Below are 19,880 nucleotides of genomic sequence, written 5' to 3' on the forward strand. Positions count from 1 at the left end.
CTCATTGGGGCTTGGCTGTTCTGCCAGGCTCCTTGGAATTAGCTTCTTCTGGGCTAGTTTAAAAGAAACCAAACGGTAGCTTTCTTCTAAGTAGCCCTTGCTCAGGATATCAAAATGAGCTGTCACTCACATTACTTGGCGCAGCTCTCCAGAACCTGAGCCTCTCCTTTCTCACCTGCTTTGATCCCCACAGAAAGAGTGAGCAACGCTGATGTTTAAATTGTCACCCTTGAATATCCATGTCCACACACCAGGGAGATGAACGGGCCGGGAGCTGACACCTGTCAGAGCTCTTGTCTCAGGCACTCTGCAAACTCAGGCAGGCGTTACTACAAGAGTTCCTGTTTTGAAGGTTTCCTGCCCAATCATAAGGGTCAGAGACTTAAAAAAAAAAAAAAAAAAAAAAAAAGAAAGAAAGCTGAAATTCTGGAGAATAAGATGGGAGCTTGAAAGAGGAAACGGTACATCCTACTGCTCTGTAAGTCAGCGAGGAATCGCCAGCCTTGCTTTATTGACCCAAAAGGATCCAGCTAAATGCACAGTGACTCAAACTTCATCTTCCCCCATAATAAGCTGAAGCTATTCATAATATAGTTCAAAAGGTGGTATTATGACCTGGGGAGGGGGTGGGGGGAGTTTTTAGGTCCTTCCAAGCAACTACATTTCCCAGAATGCCTACTGTTAAGGGCCCAAGAGCTACAACAGGTGCACTGGGGTTCATACCTGTGCCCGAAAGCCCTGTTACGTGGCCCAGCCCTAATCCTGCCCAGTTGTGGGAATAGATACAACAAAAGGTTAAAAAGCCGACATAAAGGATGAGTATAAAATCTTGCATCGTAAGATACTCTCAGTCCTATGGGGAAATGATACAATCTCCTACACAGACTGAGGACTCTGCATTAACTAATAGCTTACATTTCCAGGTGATCTTCCCAATGAAAAAGGTTGGAAATTTTCCATTCCAAGCTGACATTAACTTGGGCATTTAGAGAGTCCAAGAATGCTTTGATTTCTTGTGTAATGGTGGAACAGCAAGATATGCAGGAAATGCAATTACATCAGACTGGTTTGAAGGGGGCAAGCCATAAAATACATGCTAGTTAGAGCAGAAATTGTCCTGAAATGCACCCATCCCCGTCCTAATATGCAGCCCAGGCTCTCACTCTTATTAAGAGAGAAAACGGATCACACAGTGTCCAAAGTGAAAGGAGGCGGAGTACAGCATGAGTAATTACTTCCCATGAGCAAGGAAGAAATACAGAATCATCTTGCTGCAGTGCTCTGATGTACCTGGTCCCAGATTTTATTCACCTGCCTATTCCTCATTTTACAGCTAATAATGGTAATATTTAATAACCACCCCCAGCATGTGGCAACATCACAGGACTCAATCCTCAGTTGCGACCGGCGCTCAGCGGATCTTGGGTTGGGGGACGTTTTGTTATCCATCTCTGGGTCTGGGCTGGAGTCGGTTCAGTTCAGTCCCCAGCACTCTACACTCATGACCTGCTGCAGCAGCCTCCAAGTGGCTATTCCTCCTGCTCTGATTAACGAAATGGGTCCCAAAATGTTTTGCAATGTCATATGTGAGCTGATAGGCAGGATTGGAACTGTGAGACGGTGGTACAGCATTGTGCAGCGAGCGCTGTATGAAGTTTGCACACACCTTCCTCTGACAGCCATCCATAGCCAGGCTGCCATGTGGTCTAGTTGCTAGTGAACTGGGGAGCAGGAGGGGGGGCAGAAGACCTGGGTACTATCTCTGACTCTGGGACCTGAGCCAAGTCTCTGTGCCTCAGTTTCCCCATCTGTAAAATGGGGGTAATGATACTGCCCTTCTTGCTAAAGTGCTATGAATGAAAAGTGCAAGATAATTACTAGGTATTCTTATAAACCATCTCCGGGGACCGAATCCTTTATAGCAACAAACCATGAACTAAAGAACTAGGGTCCAGATTCTCAAAGGTGTGGGTAACTCTCATTGATTTCCCTAGTCTCATGGTCCCGGGCCAAACACCACTATGTTAAGGAGAGGCTTTTCATTGATTACAAAGGGCTTCGGATCAGGCCCTAAGCCCTCTGCCTGGGAGCTGTAGCAGAGCCTGTGGGTCATGCACTAAGTGAACTGCACATCCTACACCGAACAGTGTGTTACAGTCACCCGTGTGCTTTGTAGGAGTGGTCAGTCACCGACCCACCGGTCAGCAACATCATAAGGACACATTCCAGTCTCTCATCCTCAGTTACCTGCAGTCTATGCTGACAGCACAAAAGGACAAAGGATAAAAGCACCTAGATAACTGCCAGACTTAGAGCGCGATGCCAGCAGAACGCTTTACACTCCCTAATGCTTACCTGCGATTAACCTTTGCTTCAGATTTCTCCTTTCCTTGTGACTTTCCAGTGACCCTTGATGCTAGTGAGATTCCATTATGATTTCTCTGCCCTTAATTGTTTAAAGGGATGGATAGTTTCTGCAACACACCCCAGAAGCGGGAGCAGTTGCTCCGGTTTCACTGACAGCCCAACACGGACGACGATGTAGGCGCTGGAAATGATCACATCCCCCTGCTCTGTTCGGTGAAATGAAGGCGTGTCCCTCTGGAACCCTTTACTTTTTGTCAAAGTGACCTCCCTGCTCAGGGGAGGCCAGACGGATGTAGCACAAACTCTGCCCCTGGGATGAAATTCACCTTTGCCAAAAGCCTGTGAACTACCCGAGTCCTGTTTTGAAGGTTTAAGGGGGACATATGTGATGCTGAGGTACTTTCCTGGCCCTCTGTGCAGGGATAAATTCCACCCATAGTGAATGAGAAGTGCCAGGCAGCCTATGGACAGGGGAATGGAGTCTCACCCCCTCGCTCTTCCCCCATCGCCCTAGGTTAGCATGAAGGGCCTGATTGTGAGCTCACAACAACAGGGAGGGATAGCTCAGTGGTTTGAGCCTTGGCCTGCTACACCCAGGGTTGTGAGTTCAATCCTTGAGGGGGCCATTTAGGGATCTGGGGCAAAAATCTGTCTGGGGATTAGCCCTGCTTTGAGCAGGGGGTTGGACTAGATGACCTCCTGAGGTCCCTTCCAACCCTGATATTCTATAACTCCATTGATCCTGATCCTCCAGTGCTGAGGAAGGTAGATCAGATGCTCCTACTGACTCTCATAATATAAGGGGGGATCCAATTAAAGGCAGCAAATCTTAAATGGAGCGAAGGGAATCCTTTTCTACGCAGTCCATGGAACTCATTGTCACAAGATGTCATTGACGCCAACAGCATAGCAGGAGTCAAAAAAGGAGCGGATGTTTGGGCACGGCGAACGGCCAGAGTTACATTAGAAAGGGTTAGGGAAAAGAAACTCAGCAGTTTCAAAGGGATACAAACGCTCGTGCTTCTGGGTATAAACTAACTGGAGGGTAGGAGGGAACTATCCTTGTGGGTGTTTATAATTGCCTGCTTTGGTGCTTTTTGCACCTTCCTCTGCAGCAGCTGTTGCTGGCCACTGTCAGAGACAAGGCATAGGGTTAGATAGACCATGGGTCTGATCCAGTATGGAAATTCCCTTATTCTAGGCAAGTATACACTAGAGAGAAACTCTGGAGTCCGAGAGACGAGAGAAAAATTCTCATCGGATGTAAAGACCCGGGGCCACATCGTTAGCTGGTGTCAATCTGCATAGAATCAGCATAGCTCAAAGTATGGCTCAACCACCCGCCAGTTCGCCTGTCTTTGAGATGTCCTTTGTGGTCACTTTTGCCACCACAGGAGAGGACGATGGAATCTGTTTGGCATAAAAACAACAAGGAGTCCAGTATCAGAGGGGTAGCCGTGTTAGTCTGAATCTGTAAAAAGCAACAGAGGGTCCTGTGGCACCTTTCTGTTAGTCTTAAAGGTGCCACAGGACCCTCTGTTGCTTTTTAAGGAGTCCAGTGGCACCTTAAAGACTAAGTTTTATTTGGGAATAAGCTTTCGTGGGTAAAAAAAACGCACTATATAATTATATAAGGCCTGCATCTGTAATTTTCACTCCATGCATCTGAAGAAGTGAGGTTTTTTACCCACGAACGCTTATGCCCACATAAATCTGTTAGTCTTTAAGGTGCCAATGGACTCCTTGTTGTTTTTGTGGATACAGACTAACACGGCGACCCCCGACGCTTGACATAATGAGTGGTCAGCGATTACAGTCATTAATCACTCTCTCATCACTGACCCAACCATCTGCCCACCAGGTTTTGACCTCACTAGCATCACCTGTGGCCATTCCTGAACCAGTTTCGAACAGAACAGAGCAGTTGTGTGGCCGATTTCTTCAAAGAGGTTTTTTCTTAACGACACACGGTCAACTTCAGACTATGTCACGTCTCCTTGATGAGTGCCCACTGACTTACTTCGACGGCGGGCTACCGGCTCTCCAGCTGGCTGGACATGCTGCGCATACGCTGAGAGAGAGGGGTTAGAGCAGCGGGCTGGGAGTCAGGAGATTTGTGTACACTTCTAGGCTCCGCTACAAACTCCCCGTGTGGTTTTTGGGCAAGTCACTTAATCTGCCTTGTTCCCCAGCTGTGAAATGGGGATGCTACTAACGTAGCTCCCGGGGAGCTTGTGAGGGTAAAATCAGTTGAGCGTTGTGAGGAGCTCAGATTCTGTGATGATGAAGGGGAGATAAAAACCTAGACAGACAATTCTAGTGAAGTCAATGGGGCCGGATTTCCAACTGGCGTAGCTGCACTGAGATCTGCGTTCTCCCACTGATATCTGTTGGCTGTGATCTGGTGAACCTTTTACTTGTGCCAGCAAACTTAACTGAGACCCGCTCTCTCCTCTCTCCCAGTTATAACCCTGTGCTGTATCTTCAAGTGCCGGATTCCACGGACAAAGAAAGAGATCGAGGCCCGGTATGCACAGCGGCAGGCAGCCAAGACCTACGCAGACAAACTGGAGACCGTACCACCGCTCAACGAGCTGACGGAGATCCCTGGAGGTACAGCCACACCCCCGTCTCTTCTCCCTGGGTTTCTTTCTGCATGCGCAAAGCGCCAGATTGTCCGCAGGCACAAATCTCTATTGCTCCAGGCAGTTCAATGGCAATTTGCACCCATGGAAGATCTGGCCCTGTAATTTACTGTGCAAAGCTCCTCTGCTTTGCATGCGCTCTTTATATCGTTTAACTTTTGTTGCAGAAAGCACTATCGTTAAGATCAAAGGGCCAGATCCGCAGCTCGTGTCAATCCACATAGCTCCATTGAAGGCAGTTGGCCCAGATCCTCAGCTGGTGTCAATGATCTACTGAAATCAACAATTTAAACTAACTGAGGCTCTGGCCCCACTACTTTTCCATTCTGAAGGCCAGATTCTGAGGTGATGCTCAAGGGGTAGCAAATGAGTTGTTAACTAGAGTTGGGCAAAAATTGTCCTGATGAATATTAACGTCGCTGAAAAAAATGCATTTTTTAGGTTGCGGAAACAATTTGCGAATTCAGGTTGAATTTGGCAAACAGTCAGCCAAAAAAAAAAAAGGCGGAAGAAAAATGTTGAAAAAGTCAAAACGGTTCGTTTCTGCCACTTTCATTTCCACTTTTCGTTTTGAAATGGCACTTCGTCTAGAAATGTTGCTTTTTTCTCCAAAAGGGGTGGGTAAAATACCTGAGAAAGACTCAAAACAAAAAGAAAAACTGGAAAAACGTTCATCTGGAGATGAACAAAGCATTTTGTTTGACCCCAAATGAATTTTTTGGGGGGCGGGGTTTGGCCTCCGAACTGAAAAATCAATTATTCACTCAGTTCTATTAACATTTCCGCTGCCCCTTAAATGGCCTGCCAGTCCCTACTGCCAAGCGCATCTCTGTCACTATGAGCTTGTCATGGCTTCCTCTCCTGTCACTCACCTCTCGTAATTCTATACTCTAGGCTCTACTGAAAACCTCCCAACTCTCTCTGGTCATGTCCAGTCCAGACCTCTCAACTCTCTGCCTGTGGTGAAGGAAGAAGATGAAATGGCCCTACAAGGAAACTAGGGGGAATGTCTGTCTGTCTGTCTGTCTCTTTGGCGTCTCCTTTCCATGGCTTCCCAGAGGAGATGTGGACTTTGGAACTCACTGTTCTCCTTTCCTTTCCTGTGTTTCACCTTCACTCTATCTTCTTCCTAAGGGCTTTCTTTTTAACATTGCTCTGTACGCCCAACCAGTGGTCACTAGGCTATAGAGGAGCTTGGAGCCTTATTGCCTCAAGCCTAGATCTTCAAAGGTATTTAAACTGCCTAACTTCCATTGACTTCAATGGGAGTTAGGTGCCTAAATATGTCTGAGGATCTAGGTCCCATAGTATCACAATCCAGGATATGGAGGGACGTGGGGAGGCAGATAAGAAAACAGAAGGAATTCAGGCCCTGATCCAGCAGAACACTATGAACATGTCCAACTTTAAGCACAGCAGGTCTGATTCAAAGCCCACTGAAGCCAATGGAATGTCTGTAGGCTAAAGTCCAGGAGTCTCCCCATTTCAATCAATGGGTCAGCGCCTCAGCTGGTATAGCCCTATTGAATGCAGTGCAGCTATGCCTGTAGACCTGGCTTCATGGGATTGCTCACGTGCTCAAGCGCTTTGCTGGGCTGTGGCCTTAATGAGTCAGCGCGAATTCAACAGACGCCCCATTCCTCGTTACCTCATGGAAGTCAACAGGCTGAATCCAACCTCAAAGTAAAGCCAGTGAAATCAAGGGATGCATTTGGCCCAGTGGGGTTGGATGGGTATAAATGACAACAGAACTGGGCTAGCCATGGAAGTAGCAAATCATATTGAAAGGTGTCTCTGGCTCCATTATTAATTACACCTGAGATCATGACAACGGGAAGATGAGAAATGTCCAGGGCTCAGTTATCTGCTACTTTGCAGCTGGTGTCAACATTTATAGCTATGCGAAGAGAGTGTAAAATCCTACCATGCTGCCTTCGCAGTGTTTTACACCTAATCTGCCCATGTATATGTGATTTCTTCATTCATTCATTCAATATAATTGATTCTTTGTTTGCTTTGCTGTAGCACCTAAACATAGATCATTGTGCTAGGCGGTGTACAAACAAAAAGACAAGTGCCTGTTTTGTACAATCGGTGTCACAAGCTGCAGGGCAGGGAGGAATCAGGCCCTCCTGTTTGTTTTTCCACTTTTTAGGCTGTGCGTATTCTCTTCTTCTTCTTTGCATTTCACTCAAGTTACCAGAATAAGTGGTCTGGTCAGTTGCACTTTCTGAACCACATCCTTGGCTGTGTAAACTGATGTAGCTCCATTGACTTCAAGATTGGGCCCTTTTAATCTACCAAATGGTAAGACGGGAGATTTGCTCCACTCACTGCCATGGAACAATGCTGATTTACACCAGCTGGGGACCTGGCCCTAAATGGGTGACATTTGCCCCTGTGCAAAGGTCCTGAATGAGGTTTATGCACCACTTAAGTTTTATGGAGTTAATCTGGTTTCAAACTGACTTAACAGAGCAAAATTTAGCCCCAAAACATGTAGGAACAAATCCTCAAGGGGTATATATTAGTATAGCATCAATGAAGTCAAAAGACCCAGGTCAGATTGCATCAGATGAGCTTCTGCCATGTAGTTTGATGGTGCATTTATTCCTGTGAACAGGCAATAGAAAGAAGTAGTTATTGTAATGAATGAATGGTCATTAAGTGCTGTGAAGTTGGAAATCGCTACTTAAGTACTAAGTGCCAATCTCATTATGATTATTAAATACTATTAACCGTTATTGCTTGTTGTTATTTGAATCTCTCTATCCCACTGTTACTGCTATCATGGAATGTCCCAACTGATGGCTGGTTCTCTGAGGACTTCTTGATTGTACAGCATGGGGGTGATGTCTCTTTTGGACAAAAACAAGGAATGACTTTAGATTGTGCATATAAATCTCGCTCCCCTCATTGACATAGGTCATCTTGCTCATGTCATGTGAGCAATGCAAGCAGGTTTGGCCCTTGCTCTGATTGGTGATGGGACTGCGTGTTTTAAGGGCCTGATCCAGTTTCCAGTGGCTTGGTTGGGAGCTGGATTGGTTCTTGTAATGGTCATATTCAAGGAGGCGATCTGTCTCTCCCAAACTTTCCTCCAAGGTGTCCGAATTTCCCTCCGATTAAAAGAAAGAGGCTGCATTATTTTCACTTTGCAGATCCCTTTGAATAATTACCTTGTAGATACATTATAACTGCTGTGTATTGATCACAATCTTCCATGGCCAAAGGGTGTTATTTTTCTCTAACACATTGTGTGCACTTGTGGTGACTACTTTGTGGTGAAATGAACACAATAAAGACAGGCCCGATACTTAGTTGGTACAAATTGGTGTTGCTCCATAAGTCAGTGGAGAAGCTATGGATATTTAAACCTGCTGGGGATCTGATTCGGCAGATTCGTTAGCAGTAGGCTCTTGGGCAGCAATGTAGCCTCACAAGAAACGTTTTGGGGACACATGCCTCTATCTAACACTTGGGATTGTCAGACGAGGGGTTGTGACAAAAAGGTCGTTTCTGGCAGATCTTTGTCATCATTTTGCACAATGCTGTAGTTTGGCAAAGTGTTGTATTCCCCCCCACCCCATAGAAATGAGAAATTTGATCTTCGATTGAATGTTATTTCATAATTTGAAATAGAAATTCAAAATGTCAAACTTTGTGCTCAAAAACGCAGGGGAGAAAAACAATCCCATTTTCTTTTAAAGAAAATCGTTCATTATTAAACCCTTGGGCAGAATTAATGAAGGGTTGACATATCTAATACTTAAGGGCCAAATTGTGACACTCTTACTCCTGCTGAACATTAGCCTACTTTATTATAGTAACACCTAGATTCCTTAGCCAAGATCAGGACCTCATTGTGCTAGGTGCTGTACAAACACATAGTAAGAAACAGTCCCTGCCTCGGAGCTCTTACCATACAAACAGGCTCAGAGAAGTGAAGTGATTTGCCCAAGGCCACACATTAGGTCAGTAGCAGAGTCACAAGTATTAGCCAGGTCTCCTAACTCCCAGTCCAGTGCCCTTTCCAATAAACCACACTGTTTGTGGAATGAGGTGCTACTTGAGATGAGTAAGGGTCTCCGAGAGAGACATAAGGCAGAGATTTGCAGTTCCTGCTCTTTCCCTGGACTGTAGTCGGCACTGAGGACTCCAGCGAAGCAGTACCCATAAAGTGTTAACCAAAGACCTCCCTGGGTCCCCTGAGACCTTCTGCTTTATCTTACTGTTAGGACACTGAACAAAACAGGGCCAAACCTTCATAGAATCATAGAATCTCAGGGTTGGAAGGGACCTCAGGAGGTCATCTAGTCCAACCCCCTGCTCAAAGCAGGACCAACCCCAACTAAATCAGCCTTCAGCTGGTGTCAATGGCGTTAACCCCAATGAAGCTATGCTGATTTAAACCAGCTGAGGATTTGGCCCAAGATAACTTTTTATGCAGTGCTTAATTTATAATGAAAGAGGTGCTGTGTTTTTTTACATTCATAACGGATGCGGCAAGCCCAAAGGTGCGGGGCTATGAACTGCCAAACCTAGAGGTGCTGGCAGGGCGGCTCTGGCTTTTTGGCCGCCCCAAGCCAAAAAAAACAGAAAAAATGGGGCGGCCAGAACGGCAAAGCAAAAAAAAGAAAAAAAGAAAACCTGCGGCGTGGCGGGAGCGCGGGTGTAGGGGGACCAGCTGGGGGGTGTGTGGGGGGGAAATGGACTGGAGAGAGAGAGAAGGGGGCGGCCAGGGCTACAGCAGGGACGCTGCCACGTGGCCTCTCCCGCTGCGCCACCTCCTGACGCTCCGGTTGGCGGGGAGGGAAGGAAAAGGACTGCCCTGCAGGGTGCTCTGGTTCTCCGCGCCGCCGCCCCCTACAGGGCAGCCGGAGCGGAACAACAACAACAAAAAAGCGGCCATGCCGCCCTACGATTGGGCAGAATGCCGCCTCGAACAATCTGCCGCCCCAAGCACCAGCTTGCTCGGCTGGTGCCTGGAGCCGGCCCTGGGTGCTGGGGCTTGGCCCTGACAAGCCCTGGCACAAATTAAGCACTATGTATTTGTAACTATAGTTAACTCACCTCTCTGTCTAGATTCCTAGTTAGAACTACTAAGGAGACAGGGAAATGATATGAATGTTTTATTGTTACCATTACTTTAAATGGCAGAAGTGATACAGGGTAGTCGGCAATACAGCTGGGCAGGAACCAGATTACTCACAACAAGGGAAATTCTGTGATTTAACTTCCTATTCCTATTACTATGACTAAATAATAATTCTGTTCCCAAAGGGAACGAAAACAAGTGACATTTCCCGCGAAACAAGTTTCTGAAATGTTCCTTGCCCGTCACTCAAAACATTTTCTTTTCATAAAATGGAAACATTTTGTTCTGATTTTTATCTTTTAACGTTTAAGCAAACGTTTTATATAAAAATAGCGAGTTTGCTTTCAAAGCCTGTTTTGAAACAAACAAACAAAATCAAAACATTCTGTTCCAAAAATGTCCATGTCATTGGAATCCTTCACGTTGGGGGTTTGGAATGAAATGTCGTCCCCACTGAAATGTTTTTTCTAAACAGCAATTTTCACTGAAAAATGGTTTTGATAAAAAAAATCCGCCGTCAGCTGTAGTTGGACAAGCTCAAGCGATCCTCTTGTTCCTCACTCTGCAATGCACGGTTGAGGCTGTCTGTCTATCTGCTCAGCATAGTAAAGATTCTTCCTGTATTCACAACACCCAAGGCCAGTCTCTTCTCTTCTGCAAGGGACATGCCACCCCACAAGAAAAAACTCAGTCTGGTTTTAAACCAAACCAAACAATGGGGGTTCTGCTGCTTCCCTTGGGACACTGTTATACATTAGGCCTTACTATTAGGGAATACTCCTTGATTGTCTTCTTGGGTCCAGTCCCGGTCCCGTTCAAGTCAATGGGATTTTTTTGCCACTGATTTCAGTGAAGCCAGGATTATGATTAGCTTTATCCCATTCTTCCTAATATACCCGTAGATTAATAAACCGATGTTTAAATGCAGCAAATCAAGGAGCCAAAGGGAAATACGGAGGGTGTTGGATTGTTAGATTAAAGTGATTTCTGATCTCCCTGATTTGCATGAGGGCTGCAGGAATTGTATCTCCTATGGTGAAAGCTACCTCAAAGTAACTTACTTTGTTTTCTTTCCCCCTTCAATCCCTATAGCTCATGTGGCAGAAGAGAAGAAAGAGGAGGTGCCCACCGTCTCAGGGAAAGTGGACAGGGCCCAAGGCAAGAAAGAAGGTTCCAAGGGATCCAAGAAGAAAGAGGGCAAAAAGGAGCAGAAAGAAGGGTCCAAGAAAGAAGGGAAAGATGAGACCAGAAAGAAGGAAGGAGGGAAGGGTGCAGGTGAAAAGAAGCAAGGAGGTGGAAGGAAAGGTGAGAAGGAGACGGACAGAGCTAAGGCAGGAGGCAGCACCAAGGCTGGCAGCAAAGCTGGGGGGAATGCCAAGTCCTCAGCAAGGAAACCCCAGCAAAAGAAGTGATCAGACCAACAGCGGAGTTGCTGATACCCCCTCTCCCAAGCACGTGCAATGCTGCAGACCTGCCGTGGGGAGTGCAGTGCTAATGCCTTGGAACTGGCATGGGGGGAACTGTGAGGAGACGAAGTCCCTCCAGAATTTGAGGTTATCTGGAGCGACTTGATTGATTTCTTTAAAAGCAAAATCGCCATTTTTACAGAGGTGATGTTTCTGCCAAAGGAAAACCTGCCTCGTTGGCTAGAAAGTTACCTGTGAACAGAATGTCCTGCTTGTGTTCCAGCGTGCAGGGTGGAGTGAGAAATAGGAGCACAGATGGATTCATAGCCGCACAGAGCTGCCGAGAGCCAGAACATCAGGAGTGTGTCTACATTGCAATCAGAGGTGTGACTGCAGCATGTATAGATACACCCGAGCTAGCTTCGATTTAGCTGGCTCGAGAACCAATCACAGCAAAACTGCAGCAGCATGCGGTTGTCCAACCCTGCCCGGGACCCTGGGTATATACTCAAGCGGCAAGCCCACGCTGCTGCCCACCCTGCTGTGGCTTCACTGCTTTTGGTGCCCGAACTAGACAGATCAAAGCGGTCTCAGGTATGGCTACGTGTGCTGCAGGGCATCTCTGACTGCAGCATAGATGTGCCCTGGGAGGGTACTTGGCCCATTCCATCTGAGATCAAGATACTCGACAAGCATTAGCTAAGCCTCACGCCAGTCTTCTGGGGTATGTGGCATTCCATAGAGGGCATGGGCGGCGGGTATCACAGGCCAAGGGAGGCTGAGTCTCCCCAAACAGCCAGGCGTGGCCTTGCCCACGCTCCGCCCCTAAGCCCCCTCCTGCTTCCGGCTCTTCCTCCATGGCCCAGGCTGTGCCCGGGACTCAGGGCAGCTGGGGCCAGTGCTCGCGCCACGCGGGGCTGGGGGTCATGCCACCCAGTGCTCCGGGACTGGGGGCGCTTGGGCAGCTTTGGGCTCCGGTACTGGGCTCAGACAGAAGGGGCTGGGCTGCAGGCTAGCCTCCCCGAGTAGCCGGTTCACACGCTGCCCGGGATAGAGGGCTAAACTCAGGCACCAAATAATTGCTGGAAGGCACAACCCATAGGATGAAGCTCTCTAATCTATGGCTATATTAGAGATGTCTTGGGAGAAGGCTCTTCTTCCCCGTGCATCTTTTCTTAACTGTTTGGTGTTTCCCTCTGTCTCAGAGATGCTGACAGAAGCACTTTCCTGACACGAGCTAAACACACTTTCCAAAAGCCTTATCCTCTGTTTTCTACAAAAAGTGTCATATAAACAAAGCTGCATGCCAAATAGAGAATAAAGAAATAGACATCTTTGGATGCGGGTGATGCTGTCTTCAGTTCTTCAAGTCACACTCATCATGGGTGTGACGCTGGCAGACCAGCCAACTCATGCCAGAGCCCCAGGCCAATTCACTTGTGTATTAGTATAGATCAAAGTGATTGTTAAATGTTAAATCAGAGTGTATTTGGTGTTTAAACTTCCTGAAAACTAGTGGGATCTTATTTGCAATGTTTTCACTTATCTGAATCCTGTGATAATGTACTAGCAAACATTTACATTGTGTATACCCCCGTAACTAAATAACCCATCGAACGAGAAAGAAGCCTTGTAGAATGCAAATGAGGACCTCTGATGGAAAAGTGCTCATTTCAAAGCAAGTGGTCATTGTGTGTGATGACTGGAGGTCAAAGACTCCAAATGAATTCCTCACGCTCTGTCATCATAGTGACACCATCAGAAGAAGTTATACATATGGCTTCCAGGAAAGAGCGAGCATCTCTGGGCTGTTTGGACTCTTACAGGAAAGTGTATCAGATGCAAAGTGGAGATCCCCAGAGACAATCTGAATACCCTGAAAAGGCTTTTGGGAAACTGGCAGTTTATTACATCACTGCCACCATTTGGAATTATAAACTGTGACTCACCTGTGCATATATTTTACCTGATTTAACCTCTCAATAACTCTCCCTTCCTTTTCTTAGCTAATAAATCTGTAGTTAGTTTACTATAGAATTGGCTGCCAGCATTGTCTTTGGTGTAAGTGTAACCCTTGTGTGGGCTAGAGTTCACTTCATTTCCCGTCTCCAGTGCCTTAAACAAAAAACAACTCCCATAGAAAGTAGCTGGAGTCTAAAACAACATCTTCCCTCCACTTGCTTGCGGGAATCTCCAGCTGGAATCCATGCAGACTTCCTCTGTGGAAATCACTGCTAGCCAGTCAGCGGACTGATTAACCAACCACTCAGTTACGTGCAGGGGTGAAAGTAACTTAAAGGATGTACCGGTACGCCGGAGTCCTGCGCGGGGGCTTGGCCTCAACCGGAAGAGGCTTGGCCTCAACTGGAAGAGGGGGGGCCTTTAAATCACCCCCGCAGCTATCAGCTGCAGAGGCGGCTGGGAACCCCGGGGCTCTGGGATGATTTAAAGGGTCTGGGGCTCCAGCCGCCGGTACCGCAGCATAGCTCTGGGCCCTTTAAATGACCGACGGAGCCCTGCGGCGCTACCCCGGGGCTCTGGCTGCGGGGCTGGGGAGGTGATTTAAAAGGCCCGGGGCTCTGGCCACTGCAGGGAGCCCCGGGCCCTTTAAATCACCAGCCTGGGGAAGCCGGTCCGGTCCGGCACGGCATACCGGCTCTTGCGTACCGGACTGTACCAGCTTACTTTCACCTCTGGTTACGTGTCTAGATTTAAAGAAAACCCTGCTGCAAAATGCTTCCGAATTAGGGACGCCAGCTTGCTTCCGGCTCCTGGGCTCAACTTCTCCCAACTCACACAGGGCACATGGCCTGACCGCTCGCCCTCATGGAGTCTGACCCCAGCAACAGGGCACCTATTAGAGCAGACCCCAAACTACCACCCCCAATTCCAGAAGATGTGGCGTGCTAAATCTGCCTAGCAACAATGACCCAGACACGACTCACTCCTGCCTCCCCCCAATGGGTCTCTTAAAGAGATATCTCCCTATTAGGTACATGGGTTACATAAGATCTGTAGTACCACTTGATCTGGGGACAAGTGACTGGTCTCTTGGGACTGGGGGCAACCGAAATGTGATGCAATTTTTGGTATAGGTGACAAAATTTGGTATCCCAAAGCCCAGTTTGTCTGGGTGACAAGACGGGAGAGTCTAAGGCAGAGGTGGGCGAACTTTTTGGCCCGAGGGCCACATTGGGGTTGCAAAACTGTGTGGAGAGCCAGGTAGGGAAGGCTGTGCCTCCCCAAACAGCCTGGCCCCTGCCCCCTATCCGCCCCTTTCCACATCCCGCCCCCTGACTGCCCCCCTCAGAACCCCCAACCCATCCAACCCCCCCTGCTCTTTGTCCCCTGACCACCCCCTCCCAGGACCCCCGCCCCTAACCGCCCCCCAGGGACTCCACTCCCATCCAACCCTCCTGCTCCCAGTTCCCTGACTGCCCCGACCCCTATCCACACCCCCACCTCCTGACAGGCCCCCTGGGACTCCCATGCCTATTCAACCCCCATCCCCTGACCGCCCCCCCCCTCAGAACCTCCGCCTCATCCAACTGCCCCCTGTTCCCTGTCCCCTGACTGCCCCCCAGGACCCCCTGCTCCCCACCCCCTTACCATGCCGGAGCCAGCCACGCCGCCGCACTGCCCGGCAGGAGCGGTGGGCCAGAGCGCTGGGGAGACAGCGGGGGAGGAGCCGGGGGCTGGCCTCCCCAGCTGGGAGCTCAGGGGCCAGGCAGGACGGTCCCATGCACTGGATATGGCCCGCGGGCCGTAGTTTGCCCACCTCTGGTCTAAGGGACTGTCTGTGACTTCCCGGTAAGACAGGTGTAGTGATGCAGGAGTTCACTTTTGTTACAGGCTTGTTGAAATCGAATTATAAAACACACCTCCAGTTTGGGGTCTCTGCCGGTATTCTGACAGTCTGCCCTGAGGTCGGCGCTCACAGTCGTGAGACAAGCGGACCCAGTCCTGTGAGGCCTGCAGGTGACAAGTGCTCCTAATTCCCACTGAAGTCAAAGGTGCTTGTGGTCGGTCAGTCTTTCAGGGCAGCGGGCTATGTGTGGACAAAGCGTACGCTTGCTTGCTTGCTCGCTCTCTCTGTGGCTAAGCTAGTCTTTTTGCTCCAGTTTTAACTTGTTGGTTGATTACCAATTTCTGCCTGTTACCAGACACATTTGTAAACACCAGTCTAGACGCTCCACAAACGTTTGTGTCCTGAAACAAGTGTTTGCGGAGCATCTGGACTGGCATTTACAAACACATGAGCTAATTGGAGTCAATTGGCACGTAGGTAACATAAGATAAAAAGAGCCTAAAGCTAACACCCTCTCTAGTACACACACACACACACACTGTGACAGAGAGAAATCATGCCAGGAATCCAACCACCTCTTCAAAATATGCAGCCAACGTATTTCCCAGTTGTAACTTTTTGACTGCCCTCTGATTAAGCTTGTGTAGGGGCTGAAAGTAGCATCTTTAGGGAGATGTCCCAGGAACTCACAAGTAGGTACCATTCCCATTCAGCCTTGTCTCCAATCTGCATCTTGTGGAAGATATCGGTTGGAAAAAAGATTTGGCTTTCGCTCTGCAATTAGACCTTCAGCACTGGGCTTCCTGCTGGCTCGTATAAAGCATCCCACGTCTCTTGCTAGCCACCTAGATTCCCCCTCTTCCTCACCACCACAACTGAGCACCTCACAAACATCAGTGTAATAAGTCTCACCACTACCCTGTGTCAGGATCGCAACAAGGGCAGTCAGGGCCAAGGGTCAAATGTGGAAGCAGGGGCAAACCTGAGGCTAGGAGTAGCCGAGGAGTTCGTAGTCAGTTCCAGGCCAGGGTCAATCCCGAGAGAGAGTCCAAGTGAAGTTTCAGGGTCTTAGTCAAGAGGCAAAGTCCAAAACAAGCCAAGATCAAGCCAGGAGTTCAAGAGCATAGAACAGGACCACTCATGACAGCTACAGAAGATCTACACTGTTGCCTAGACACTTCCTGGAACACCCGTTGCGTTTACATAGGACAGGGAACCAATCAGGAGCCACGGGGCGGCTGCTGGTCTTGAGGTGGAACTTCCCATGGTCTGTGTCCACAGGAGCTCATGGGAAATGGAGCGGAGGGTAACTATAGATGCTGCTGAATGGTAGATGGGAACTGTTCACTACCTCCTAGCTCTATAGGCCTGGGTTCTAGATCCATGGGGCCTTACACCTTGTGAGGCCAGTAAGTATTGATGGGCCAGATCCTCATTGTAGTGTAAATCACTGTGAGTCATTTGAGCTATGCTGATAGACACCAGTTGTCAGCAGGCAGGATTGAATCTGGGGCCTCTGGAACTCAACACATGAGCTAAAAGCCACATGGCTCTTAGCCAAGGTTGTAGCAGACTCATTAATCTCTAGATGAGGGGCAGGCAAACTTTTTGGCCTGAGGGCTGCATCGGGTTTCGGAAATTGTATGGAGGGCCAGTTAGAGGAGGCTTTGCCTCCCCCAACAGCCAGGCGTGGCTCAGCCCCTGCCCTCTATCTGACCCCCGCCCTGCTTCTTGCCTCCTGACAGCCCCCCCGGGACTCCTGCCCCATCCACCCCCCCCATTCCCTGATGGCCCCCCCGGGACTCCTGCCCCATTTCCCCCCCCTCGTCCCCTGACTGCCCCTGGAACACCCACCAGTGCCTGCCCCCGTTGCCCCATCCAACCCCCCCTCCTTCCTGACTGCCCCCCGGGACCCCTGCCCTCATTCAACCCCCTTGTTCTCTGCCCTCTGATGCCCCGACCCCATGCATACCCCGAACTCCCCTGCCCTCTATCCAACCCCCCCTGCTCCCTGCCCCCTTACCGCACTCTGGGCCGCCGAGAGCGGGTTCGGGCCCCGGTGAAATTTTTTTTTGGGCTCCCCAGCAAGGGTGGACCGGCTAAACAGGGCCGATGAGAGGGGGGGAAGCCGGGGAAGCCAGGCCCCGAGCCCCCTTCCAGACCGTCGGGCCCCAGTAATTTGTATTGGTTTCCTCCCCCTCTCGTCGGCCCTGACCGTGCTGCCTGGAGCACCGGTGGCTGGCGGCACTACAGCTGTGCCGCCCGGCTGTAGCCAGCCACGCCACCGCGCAGCACAGAGCACCGGGTCAGGCCAGGCTCTGCAGCTGCGCTGCCCGGCCCGGCAGCCCAGAGCATTGCACCGGTGGCGGAGCGAGCGAGCTGAGGCTGCGGGGGGTGGGGGGGAGAGGGAACAGCAGGAGAGGGGCCGGCGGCGAGCTGCCAAGGCCAGGAGCTCAAAGGCCGGGCAGGAGGGTCCCGCGGGCCGGATGTGGCCCGCAGGCCGTAGTTTGCCCACCTCTGCTCTAGATGATCTAGATACCACTAGAGGGGGACAAAGTGCCACACCAACAGGCCTGGGTTACACTGACCCACACCAGCCGGAGTTCTGGCCTGTTATCTCTGTTTTACAGATGGCCAACTGAGGCACAGAGAGATTAAGTGGCTTGTCTGAGAGCAAGGTCTGGAACTGAATGTAGATCTCACCATCCATATTACTATTCCAGTGCCCCTGAGAGCAGGATCACACCCAGAAGAAATAACATAAAGCACCAGCGCTAATCTTATCGTCCATCTGCAGGGACAGCAGCTTGGTTTAGGAAGCAATCTATATTTGGAAGGATTAGATTGTTATCAGTAAATGTCGGTAAACATCGATTTCACTGCACACACATGGAAAAAAGGTTTCCCTCGATGATAAAAGAAATTTACAGACAGGCAAAGTCAGACACACGCTGCTTGAGAACTTACTGGAGTTCGATTCAAGGACCTTTGCTTTGTATATTTTGACACGTGATGTTGACAATTTGTGTTTTAACGATTATAAAGCTTTAACTTTTTGAATCTCAACAGCTACTGTCGTTAAGTAATTATTACCTGACCCCCCCCTTTTAATTTCCCTGAACTGTGAACATTTTAATTGATGAAAATAATTTAAAAAACAGCTTAAACCCCATGCTTTTGCACTACTGTGAAAAATTAAATAGATACCTCCAGAAAAACAGGCTACAAAATAAACATTATTATCTGTCCAAATTATAAAAAAATTAACATTGAATTCCGCCAAGCTTACCCAAATTCCTAGCACCTGTAGGCAGTCAGAGATCATTGATTTCACTTCCCAGGGAAGCCCTGATTGTGAATACGAAACAGCAGTAGCTACAGTCTACCCCAAAGACTTTCATTGAACTGACTTCACTTTCAGGGAGTGGGAAAAATACAATTAAAAAGGCGAGCAAAAGTTTTAAAGCCTGATTCTGCAGACCTTACTCACATGGAGCCAGACCCTCAGCTGGTGTGAATAGGTGTCGTTCCATTAGCTCTACTCCAATTTACACCAATGAGTATCCGGCCCATGGTGCATTTTGAGGGCTTAAGTGATGTGCAGAAGTGTTGTGAATTTCACCTCACAGGCATAAGTGCTGCAGAATGGGGCTGCTCATTCTTCTGCTCATTCTTCTAGTTGGCTAAAGATTCAGGGCAACCTGGTGAAAACTGGGAAAACACCACTGACGAAGCTTTGTTCAATGTACACCTACTGAAGATCTGTCTCTGAGCTCAGTGTTAAGTATGTGTGTCACAAAGCATCCCTCAGAATGTATTTTCTTCCCTTCAAAAAAACCAAAACAAAATCTGGGACTACAGGGGCTTTTGCATACTCCTGTGATTTTGAAATAAATATTCATTAATTTAGGACAAGCTTAGAAGGAACACACTTTCAGAACACAACTTGTTAGGGCATATTCATTTTGTTTCCTATCTGGTGCAACAAGCTGTGATGTTAATTTCAGAGTGATGTCTCTCCTTTGAGAAGAACCAAACATGAATCACCTGGGGATAAATCCCAGAATGTTTCATTCTATCAATCAGCTTGTCTCTTGTTAGTGGGAGCGAGAGCGTGTGGGCGGATTGATGTGTATGTATCAGCGCAGTCCTCAAATCAGAATGAACATTACGCTTAACGAAACTTCTCATTAACTTTAAAAACTCTCCGGTAAAAAGATTTGAAAGGGACATGAAATCAAAGGAACAGCCCATTATCTACTTAGCCATCTAGCTGTCTTTCTGACATCCCGGGCATTTATTTATACTCTATCGCACTGCTCATTTACAATAGCTTAGGATCTGCCCCTGAGCATCTACATGAGATTGTGCAAAAATACACAAACAAAGCTTTGTAAAATTGATCATTAATTTTAAAAAATCACAGACATGTTTAATTTGATGAAAATTAAAGCATTAATTGTCCTAATATATTGAGGCCAAGAGTTTAGTAGGATTTAATCCAAAAAGATCAGCCACCTATGTGGATAATAGAAACATCTATAGCTACATTAGAC

General features: G+C 48.4%; 1 protein-coding gene across 1 annotated transcript in view; it reads left to right on the plus strand.

The window, feature by feature from the left end:
- TMIE (transmembrane inner ear) overlaps positions 1-12,198 on the plus strand; it is a 78,586-nt gene extending 66,388 nt beyond the window's left edge. The window contains exons 3-4 of the mRNA XM_054019922.1: positions 4,831-4,980; positions 11,203-12,198. Of these exons, the coding sequence (XP_053875897.1) occupies positions 4,831-4,980; positions 11,203-11,522 (470 nt within the window). The 3' untranslated portion in view covers positions 11,523-12,198. The remainder of the gene's footprint in view (positions 1-4,830; positions 4,981-11,202) is intronic.
- Positions 12,199-19,880: the final 7,682 nt, after the last annotated feature.

This window comes from Malaclemys terrapin, chromosome 2 (genome assembly GCF_027887155.1).
Source record: "Malaclemys terrapin pileata isolate rMalTer1 chromosome 2, rMalTer1.hap1, whole genome shotgun sequence".
Lineage (NCBI taxonomy): Eukaryota > Metazoa > Chordata > Testudines > Emydidae > Malaclemys > Malaclemys terrapin.